The sequence below is a fragment of the Hirundo rustica genome, chromosome 1 (assembly GCF_015227805.2).
Source record: "Hirundo rustica isolate bHirRus1 chromosome 1, bHirRus1.pri.v3, whole genome shotgun sequence".
Taxonomy (NCBI): domain Eukaryota; kingdom Metazoa; phylum Chordata; class Aves; order Passeriformes; family Hirundinidae; genus Hirundo; species Hirundo rustica.
In genome coordinates, this window is record NC_053450.1 from 137710792 (window position 1) to 137721483 (window position 10692).

Sequence of the window (10692 nt, forward strand, 5' to 3'; positions counted from 1 at the left end):
CAAAAACAAAAAACAAAACAAAACAAAACAAACAAAAAAACACAAACAAAAAAAAAAACACCAACCCACCAAAACAAAAACAAAAAACCCACGACAGCAAATTTCAAGAGATGAGGATAGAACCGGGAAGTGTAACATGGTTGAATCGCCTGAGTTTTGTTGCCAAAAAGCTATGAATAACATGGTCTTCTCATTTTGTGTAATCTTTCCACTTACGGCCTCTCATTTCACTTTCTGTGTTGTATTTACTGCTTTGCTATTTCCTCCAGCCATCATGAGGGGCTGGACCATAAATTGTACTGCTGGCCGGGCAAATATTTCAGTTGTTTTGCAAGTTTGTAAGGGGCATGTTCAGACCACAACTTAAGTATGACATTAGTGGATAACAGTAACCTTATTTAAGACCTCTGGGTGAAACAAAAAGGCTTCCCAATTGCAAAGAGTGGCTGTACAAGTAAAAAGACACCCTTTTACCAAAAATAGAATTCCACATTTATTTACCGGTTTCAAATGAGGCAGCTTTTCCAGAGCTGGGGTCACAGACAGACCCCAGCTTTTTCCAAACCGGAAAAAAAGGAATAAGTGCAACTGCTCTTCGAAAAGACACCCCTGCACCCGAAAACAAAGCTCCCGAAAAGTAGACTGCTGCCACATTGAATTATAGTGAACCCTTACTGTGCAACCATGTAACTTAACAAAGTTTAACTGAATTAACAGTTAGACCTCCATTTTCAAAATCTAGTGCATAAATTTAATGGCTCATTCTAATATTTATTATTCAACCTTTTGACATTTATTTGCAGCAGTTGAATTGAGGTACTGATGCATTATTAGCATTTAAACAGTAAAGTGTTCCAGCTCTACCATAATAACTGAGTTTAACTTGAGTCTTTAGCCTGAAGTACTCTGTGGAATGTAACATAATTTAAAAAACAAACAAACAAAAATCTCCACAAAATAAAAACAAAACAAAAAACAAGAACAATGCAACAGAACAAACAAAAAAAAAAAGAAAAAAACAAAACCCAAACCAAAAAAAACAACCACACCCAAAAAACACCAACCCTACCAAAACCCCAAAACAATGAAAAAAAACCCCACTGTTGTAATGGTATATAAAATAATAATCCGGTTTCTGTCTTCACAATGTGATAAAATAGGATTCCAAAAGTGTATAGCATTAATGGGTTCGTACAAACCACGCTGCAGAGTTTAAAAAAAAAAAAAAAAGAAAAAAAAAAAAGAAAAAAAAAAAAGAGTAAGAAAGTTAAAGGTTTTGCAAGAAAATATTTTCCAAACTACTTTATTAATTAAATTTCCTGAATTTGTGGCTAGGTGGAAGAGGTATTGCAGAACCGCCCAGCTGCCATTTCCATACAGGATGGGCCTTGTGAGGTGGTTGGGAATCCTTAGTGGTGTTTAAGGAATAAGCTGGCAACAAATCCCCATCATTGCCAATAATTAGTGATGGTGGACAGGGAAAATTTGCCATGAAATTAAATGGCCTTTTCACTGCTGATGCTACATTGCTGGCTACCCTTTTGCGTCTATTGTTAACTGTAAAATCATCCAGTGTTCCTTCATGTGTCTCGATTTTACCTGTAGGACGTGGGCTTCGAGCTGATTTCAAATTTGGTTTGACTGGAGGAGTCTGCAGTACAGGTCGCTTTCCCAAAACCAGTGTCCTGTAATTTTTTCTCACCCTTGCTCCAAATTTATACTCCCCATCCTCAGGTTTTGGAGTACCTAAAGTGCATGAGAGGACCTGACTCTGAGTCAGTGGGTTTAAGGAAGTGGTTTCTTTCTCAGTGCATGCAGAATCTTCCTTGGCTGTTAATAAAGCGTCCTGGTCATTACCCTCAGTCACACCGTAAAACTCATCCTTAGTATCATTGCACTCACACTTTAGCTTATGTGTCGTAAGATCAGGCTCATACTCGTCGTTCGCACTGCTGTCCTCTATTTTGATTTTAATGCTGTGCAGGAATGGCAATGCCTTATTGCCTGTATCAGTGCACTGGAGCTCAGCTGCTGCTGCTGCCCCTGGAGAAGCAGCATCCTCCGCAGGATCAGTTTGTAAAGAGGGCAAATCCGTGGCAAATTCAATACAATGAGGGATTTTGGAATCTTTCTCTGAATTTGCTGCCGCTGATGAAGAATCATTATTTAAGAACCTAGCAGCTATTGTATTGTTATCTGCACGGTGTGTAGTAGTTGCTTGAAGGCATTTCCTTGCCTCTCTGAGTATTCTTTGTTGTGGAAATGCATTGTTTGTCTTTGGGCTAGGTGAAGAGGCCCCCTTTGCAACACAGTTAATTGTTAGGTCAGTACTCTTGGCATTATTGGAAAATTCAGAGTGTGGGAATGTGAGTTCGGATACCCTATCATCTCTTATCTCCGCGAAGCAGCTCCCCAGGCCGCCGGAGCAGCGCAGCGCCGGGGCGGCGGGAGCCCAGCCGGGGCAGCCCCACTCCTCCGGCAGCTCCGGCTTGACTCCGCCGGGAGCGCCGCGGAGGGCGGGCAGACCGCCGGGCTCCGCCGGGGCCGGGGGCCGGGAGGCGGCGGCGGCCGCCAGATGGTACAAGAAGTTGGCGTGGACCACTCCGGGCGGGCTGCAAAAGCTGGTGCGCCTGAAGCGGATGCTCTGCACCGAAACCTGGCTGGAGACCGAGCTGGAGTCGGAGTCCGAGGTGCTGTCCTCCTCCTCCTCCTCTTCCTCCTCCTCTTCCTCCTCCTCCTCCTCCTCCTCCGAGCTGCCCTCGCTGGAGTCCGAGGCGCCGCTGCCCTCCTCGTCCTCCTCGTCCTCCTCGTCCTCCTCCGAGCTGCCCTCGCTGGAGCTGGAGAGGCTGGAGCCGCAGTCCGAGTCGTGGGCGGCGCGGCCCGAGCAGCAGCTGGACTCCGAGTCGCTGCTGCCGCTCTCGGGGAAGGCGGGCGGCCCGAAGCCGCGGGGCAGAGGCAGCGGCAGCCGCGGGGCGCCGCGGGGCCGGCAGGGCCGGGGCAGGGCCAGGGGCCGGCGGGCGCCGCCGGGGGGGCCCAGCGTGACGGCGGCGGCGGCCGCCCCGTGGCGGCGGCGGCGGCAGCGGGCGGGCAGGGGCGGGGGAGCGGCGGTCGGGAGCCGGGGCCGCGCCGCGGCGGCGAGCGGGCGGCGGGAGCGCAGGGGCGCGCAGCCGCCCGCCGCCGGCGCCGTTTCATAGTTTACGGGGGATTTGCAAGGCGCCCGAGCGATTTCTGGGTAGCTGTGGCCAGTGTATTTACTAAAAATGTGAGGTAGATGAGCGGCCGGTAGCAAGGCCGTGTCCCCCGGGCGCAGGGCTTTCCTCCGGACGGGCAGCAGCGGCCGAGGAGAGTCGCTGAGACCCAGCCAAAGTTTGTTCTCCTTCCAGAAGCCGGAGAAGGGGTCGGCGGGAGCGAGCTCCGGCCGCAGATCGGTGGCAGACAGCGCCCGGCTCAGTTTCCTCCGTTTCGTTTTAAGAACCCGTTCGGTTTTGCAGGATGTGTATAGGGCTTCCACGTCCTCTCTGGAGATCAGGGTGCATTTGGCGGCGTGGAAAGCGATGGAGTTGATCGCTTTGAGTTTCCTCAACTCCTCCAAGTCGCAGTGATGTTTTTTTACTTTTAAATGATCCATTCGCTTGTGCACGGTAGTTCGCGGGATGTTTTTGAGCAGGTCTGTAAAAACCTGGGAGAGTGCAAACATTTGCTTTCCTTTAATGATGAGGTAGCCGAGCCTCACGCCATCCACCTCTTCAAAACCCGACTTCAGGTCTCCCATTTCGTGAATTAAATTATTCCCAGCATTTGCAGAGAGAGAGAGAGATGGGAGGAAAAAAAAAAAAAAAAAAAAAAAAAAAAAAAAAAAAAAAAAAAAAAAAAGCCACACACACACAATCCTCAGCCAGATGCTGTATTTGTCTCAAGGCATCCTGCTAATAAAATATAACAAAGGCTGTTATTCCTGGTGAATGAAGTACCAAACTTTAGACAAAATAAAAAAAAATAAATTAAAAAATACCGTGAGACTACAATCAATCTATAATCTTAAAAATCAGGTTTGCCAAAGTGTTTCTCTAAGTTGCTGCTGAAGATCAGTACCTGTTCCCTTTCATTCCCTGCTTTTCCATTGGAAACTATGATAATGGAATGTGAAGGGAGGAAGAGAAAAGAAATGCAGCTGCTATTCCCGCCGCTGCTTTAGCTACAAATAAAATGACAGAGTGAAGTGAGCTCGTCCGGAGACACCTTCATCAATTAATTCCCCTAAAGCCAACGCTGATTGGACACTCCTGACAGGTGATGCAATAAAAATTGATATTCCACCCCTTCCCCCAAAAAAATCTCCCACTAATTAGCATACCCTTATACTGCCACCTCCCCTCCCAAAGTAAATAATACAGTTAGTATATAAATCTTTCTATTAAACAATCCGAGCTCAAACACACTCAGCCCTCTCAGACTTCCTCGTCGCTAGCTTCGGAGGAAGGATTTGTATACTTTTTCCCCGCTTTTTCCCCCTATCGTTCCGTATATTTTCAGCCTGTTTTGGACAAACGTTGTTCTTTTGTGCATGCCGTGAATTTAAAGGACATAAGTCTGATCGTAGCGATGGAAAATCCTTCGGTAACGTAGTCGCTTTAAACTAGCGTTTTCTTCTGCATTGTATGGAAAATGAAGCTTAGCGAAAATGTGCAGAACAGCCTGGTATTTCCCCTTCTGAGGCTCCAAAGTTAAATGTTCGGTTGTTAACGAGAGAGAGTACTTACATTTTCGAGTTTCTCTTGATTTTCCTCTTCTGCTTAATTAGCTTTTTATCGCCGGGTACTAAGGTTATTTTTGCTGTCTGAATATCACGGGTTGCCGCACCGTGATACTATAACACTTTTAACTGAAATTCTGCCTGTAATATTGCAGGAGGGGGGAGGAGGACGTGAGCTCACGTCAGACCCATAACAAAGCATAGATAAGCCAGAAATGTATACACTTTTCACGATTAACCGTGCTGGATCACGAGCTGGAATGTCCTATAGTCCCAGAGCCCACGTCAGGATTCCTGCGTGCTGATTGCTTCCAGCAGAGAAAGGAGAATGTAAAATATCCAAGGTGCTTCCAGGAGACTTTACGTAATAACAAAAAAGTGCTGGAACACACAATGTACGATATCGCATCGGACTAAGATGCTTCTGGCTCGCAGTTTGCATATTCCGCTCGGAGTAGCCCTGCCGAAGCTTTTTGATGCTCCATTTATAGCAGCCCCTTAAAATCAATTTAAAGAAGCAGCATGAAGGTTTGACCTCTTCTTAGGAACGTTAAATTATTCGAGTGTCAAGAACGAGGATTTCGCAAATGTTGCGATAGCTGCATGCCTCTCCCTTGTCACGTTAAAGTGATGCTTGCGGTTTGCACGTTAGGCGCTGCGAAAAAAAAAAATCACCAATCTCTGCCGTGCATCTAGTGTTCCGCTGCATACAAACACCAGCACTTTTATGTATCACTGCACATCCAGAATTAGACACATCCGCGAGATTAATGAGACATCTCATACTGCTGTGACTTGGCAAAAAAAAAAAAAAAAAAAAAAAAAAAAAAAAAAAAAAATCGACAGAGGGAAAAATCTTCAATCCCAAACGTCAATATCCACTCCGCGTGTTGGCAATATGGTGCGTGGAGTTCGTGTTACTCCGTCAGGTACAGCTAAAAGAAAGCGCATAATCACTCTGTGAAAACGCCGTTTTGCATGCCAAGACGAAATGCAGGCAAGCCCCCAATTTCACAGGAATTCAAGAGAGAAGTGGGAATTTGGAGAAGTGCATCCGGGAATGGAGGAAGTCTATTCAAGGGAGCCTCTAACTCGGAGGGCTGAGATTTGAAAAGTCAGCCCTGGACTACTGTTGCTCTCAGCGCAGATGTAATCGCCGCTGTTCAACTTAATCCATGTGTGTGCGAACCGCGATGCCTAGTTCTTCCCTCTGAAACCTAGGGATAGTATTCCCATCCGAGAAAGCAGAGCTACAGCAAATTACATTTTGTCCTTCGAATTAGAAAAGGATCATTGAGTGGATCTCGTGATATTTCAGCCTTTAAACGTAACCGAGAGGCAGCAGTGAACAATGCCTCGGCACAGCTCAGACCATCCGCGGAGTTCTCCTTCCTTCCCTCTCCTCGCATCTGGATCCCTCAGCCTTGCCTTTCTCCTGCTCGCTCTTGTGAGAGGCAAAAAAAAGCAAAGTTTCGAGAGAAAACAGCTGCTGGAGCTAAAAAGAAATCATCGTGGTCTTTCTAGAGCTAGAGACAATAAGGTCGTTTAAAAATTCCTCCTGATGTACTTATATGCTGCGAACACCCCCACCCCCTCCCTACTGCTCTCCTCCCCCTGCTTTAAGGTTAAGGCTACGGAGTCAACAGTAAAGGAACAGTAAACTCCGAGAAAGCTGCTCAGGAGACGTTACCCAAAATCCCGACGGGCTGAAAAGTCCTTTATTTGTCAGGTAGTTCAGCTGGGTCGGATTCCCGTGTAAATCCACGCGTGCGCTCGCACGCAGGGAGCCACGGGCACACAGACCCGCACCCACGCGCTGCCGGTGATAGCCTGGCAGTGGGATTCGGCAACTATTTTAAAAATGTCCTTTTTTTCTTCTTCTTCTTCTTCTTTTTTTCTTATTTTTTTTCTTTCTTTTCTTTCTTTTTATTTTTATTTATTTATTTATTTATTTATTTTAAATTCCGGTGCCACCAAACGTTTTAAACTAGAGACGGCTTTTCGGCAAACCTCGGGTTCTCGAAAGGTGCGGCCATGAGCACCGGGGTCGAGGCAGCGCCAGATGTCGGCAGGGAGAAACCCACGAGAAATCTTGGGAAATGTCAGGCGCCCAACCTACACATCCCTACAGTATACTTACACACACTTTCGCTTGCATATCTTTCTCCGCATCTCACACAAGAGAGCTTTGTTTCTTTACTTCTCCATCATTTGGTGTTTTGTTTTTTTTTTTTTTTTGGGGGGTGTGCGTGTGTGTGTGTGTGTGTGTGCGTGCTTTCCCTTGGCCATCGGCACACGTTGTGTATCCGGGGTCGTCTTCAAGCAGGCTGGGGGAGATCCTGATAAACAGCCGTCAGAGGCCCCTTGCACACGCACATGCACATTAAAGGCAGGGGACTTGAAAATGGATTTGCACGCACACAGGGGATTGCGATCAATAGCCACCAACATTTATGGCTTAGATTGTTAATGTGAAAGCTGGTCAAAAGAATGAAAATGAAAAATTAAAGGTGTCTGGGTGTCAATTATGTGAAAAGTTATGCCATAATTTACTTACTGGGATGTATTCCTGCGTGTTCGTGTGTCCGTGTGCATGTGTGTGCAGACTCAGATGTACATGTAGCTATCTCTAAAAAGCAAGGATGTTTCTTTGTTAATTTTGTGGACTGTGTCATCCTCACTGATGATCAAAGATGAACATGATTAAAGGAATGGATGTTCGTCTCACATTTCTTAAGATAAGGATGCCCAGAGATGCCCAGTTTTGCCAAATACATACACAAGCAACTACAGAGAGTTGTGTGTATGGGCGCATACACACACACAGGCGATCAATCAAATGTGCTCCTTTTCACATTGAGTAGCGTGCAATCTGCAATCTACACTCTATAGCCAGTAGTATTTCAGTCTTAAAACTGTCTGGCCAAAGGATAAACCTCATTAGGAAAGAAAGAGCAAAATAATATTTGTAATGGTTTGCTGTAGACCTACTCCCATTTGTTGAAAATCATATATTTCTATTTTTGTAAACTTGTGTTAAAATCTATATGCTCACAGGGAACTGCTTAGCCATGTCATTCCAGAAAGAAAACGTGTGTAACATTTAAAATACTCCTTTTACGTGATGTTTTGATTTATTTTCATAGTATGATTATGTTTAAATACCAGTGCAATTTAGCCTGACCTCTTCCTTCTGCAATGTAGTAATGCACACACCATTTACAGTCTTTTAAACGTTTCATTGGGAAATGCAACAGCAATGTCCACCACCGGTTGTACTAATGGGGAGAATTCTGAAAATCTTCAGGAAAACCTAAGGGTCATGTGCGTTTTCACACTGAGATTGCCACATTTTTAGAGTATTATTATTATTTATTATCATTTGTTAATGCTGGACTATGTCTTCAGGTATTGACAAGTATTAAATAAACCTTTTGCTTTCATGATGCTGCACAGAAATATGTATTTCACATGAGAACTTGATTTCTAACACTACACCCTGCTTCTAGTTACTGTTGGGTATATTTTGCTCAAGGAGGACACAGATAGAAAGCAGCTAGAGGCTATCACAAAGAGTCCAGTAACGTAAATATAATAGGGTCAAAGAATAGTATAATAGGATCCTTCTGCTATTTTAAAGTCAGCCAAATGTGACTGTAGTAACTAAAATTTGCCATAAATTCTAGTCAGACAATGTATCAGAATGTATAACTAAATCTATTAAATGTGTGGGACAAAGAAATACCAGCCATCAGTATGGGAAAAAAAAAAAAAAATCATAATCTGGCTAACACTTTTATGCCCAGAAGTTTTTTGGGTTTTTTTTTCATTTTTTTCTTCCCCCCTTCTCTTCCCTTCCCCCCCCCTTTTTTTTTTTTTTTAAGAGATGCAATGCAGAGTTCTTCTACTTAGTGCTTTTTAAGCTTGTGGGGGTTTTTTTGTTGTTGTTGGTTTTTTGTTTTTTTTTTTTTTTCTTCAGGGCTGGAGTGTTTCCTGCACACTAGAATTTTGTGCAATTTATAATCACTATGGGCTAAGACTGTTTCTTGAATTTAATACTTATGGTAGTTTTAAAATACTTTTTAGCAGGAGTTTCTGGACACATACTACATGCCATGTTGTTTACTGACCCATAATCAAAATGCAGTGACCTTCTACCCTTTTTTTGCCCCTTGACCCATGCTGAATTCAATGCAGCCTTTATAAATTTGCAAATCCTTGGACGTAAAGGGGATTTGGCGAGGCTTTGTTCTGAAAGGATCCTAAAAGTTTGCATTTTTAATTAGACAAAGGTAAAGCAACAAACATTGGGAAACAAGATCCTCTCCTGCACATAGGTGATCACCCTTAATTTCTATGGTGGGAAACTACATTTTAAAAAACGTACCCTGCAAACTGAAAAGCAGTTGCAAACGAAGGAGATCAGGAGGTTATGAATTGCACCAAATTAGCAATGTGGTACAAATCACTTTCATGACGTAAGGGATAGCCAGGCCACAATCTTCCGGCGCTCCTCATCTCCAAGGACCGTGTGGATCCTGGTGACCCGGGGAGCGGGGCGAACCAGCGATTTGATCTGGAGCTACAGGCGCATTCCCTTATCTCCTTTGCTATCAGTCAGTTTAAAGGACACCGTAATTATGATGGTGATAAAACAATGCCCGCTTATGTGTGCTGAATAAATAAAGAATGTTTACAGCCCCAGAATGTTTCAATTCCAATTAAACGCTATCAAAGAAAAGCCCCTTTTGCTCCCTCCCCTCTCCCTCCCTCTCCCCCACGACTCCCTATTTACCTTGCTGGTTGTAATATGGCCCTATGAAATAAACCGGTCTTCCAGTTTGCCATTAAGGCCACATCGGGAGGAGGGGGAGGAAGACGAGGAGAGGGGGTGTGAGACAACACACACTCCCGGTCCCACAATTACTTTGGGTCGCCTGCATCCTCTCGCTTTTTTAAAATTTATTTTGCTATTATTTGTTTATTTTTCAATTGGCGAAGGCGTGATGATGCAGGGGGAAAAGGCACTTAAAGATCCTGCTCCAACCACTGGCCGAGGGAGTTGAGCTAAATTAATCCAGCGCCCTTGGGCCCTGGAGGAGGGGGCTGTCCCCCCCAGCCCCCGCTGCCACCCCGCCGGGGCCTCGGGGAGCGGGGTCTCCCCACCACTCCTCTTCCCTCTGCAGCAGGGAGCCTTGGAAACGGGAGCCTGGAAATGCTTCCCACTCACTAAGACACAAGGATCATTTCAAATATTCATTGTATCAGCAAATCTCCTCGTAATCAGATTAAAGCAAGGTTTGGGGGGGAACCGCCTGTGTTTCTGGGTGCAAAATGCCGACTGGACTACAAAGAGAGCAGAAAATGGGTTCCTCTACCCCCGCCTGGATTGCATGGGGAGAAAAAAGCAAAGCAGCAATTTTTGCGAAAAAGGGACACTTAAAAAAACTGGGATTCTCCCCATTCCACCCCGGGTAGCATATTCTTCTGAGGTTGTTTTCCTTTTAACTTTACGCTTAGCATTTCTATATGATGCTCTTATTTACTTGTTTTAAACTAGAGAGACTATTCCCGCTGTGGAATACACTGAGGTAGATTTTCTTCACGCCAATTTGCTTTTAGCTTATCTCAGCCGAGGGAACAGCTTTTCTACATTCAAGCTTTAAAATGTACATTTCATTGAGTTGTCCGGGGTGAGATGTTTATATCCATTTTGTGGAAGTGAGTGAGGAATTGAGTGCATTTTCAGGTCTGCTCGATAGATGCAGGCCCTTTTCCTTTTGAAAGTTTAGACCTCCAATACCCTCAATTCCACTGGCAGAATTAGGATGGACTTGGAGGGTCCTAAACGTGACCATTCACTAAGGCAGGGGGCTTGCAACAACGTGCTCGACAACTTAATCTTACACTAAAAAGAGCAGAGTGTAAAAGAACGGAAT

The 10692-nt window shown here is 44.9% G+C and overlaps 1 protein-coding gene across 1 annotated transcript; it reads right to left on the reverse strand.

Moving 5' to 3' along the window:
* Positions 1-1287: 1287 nt before the first annotated feature.
* Positions 1288-3805, reverse strand: SKIDA1 (SKI/DACH domain containing 1). Its single transcript, XM_040067860.1, has one exon. It carries the CDS (start codon positions 3770-3772, stop codon positions 1307-1309), a length of 2466 nt encoding a protein of 821 aa, XP_039923794.1. The 5' UTR covers positions 3773-3805; the 3' UTR covers positions 1288-1306.
* Between the last annotated feature and the right edge of the window lie 6887 nt (positions 3806-10692).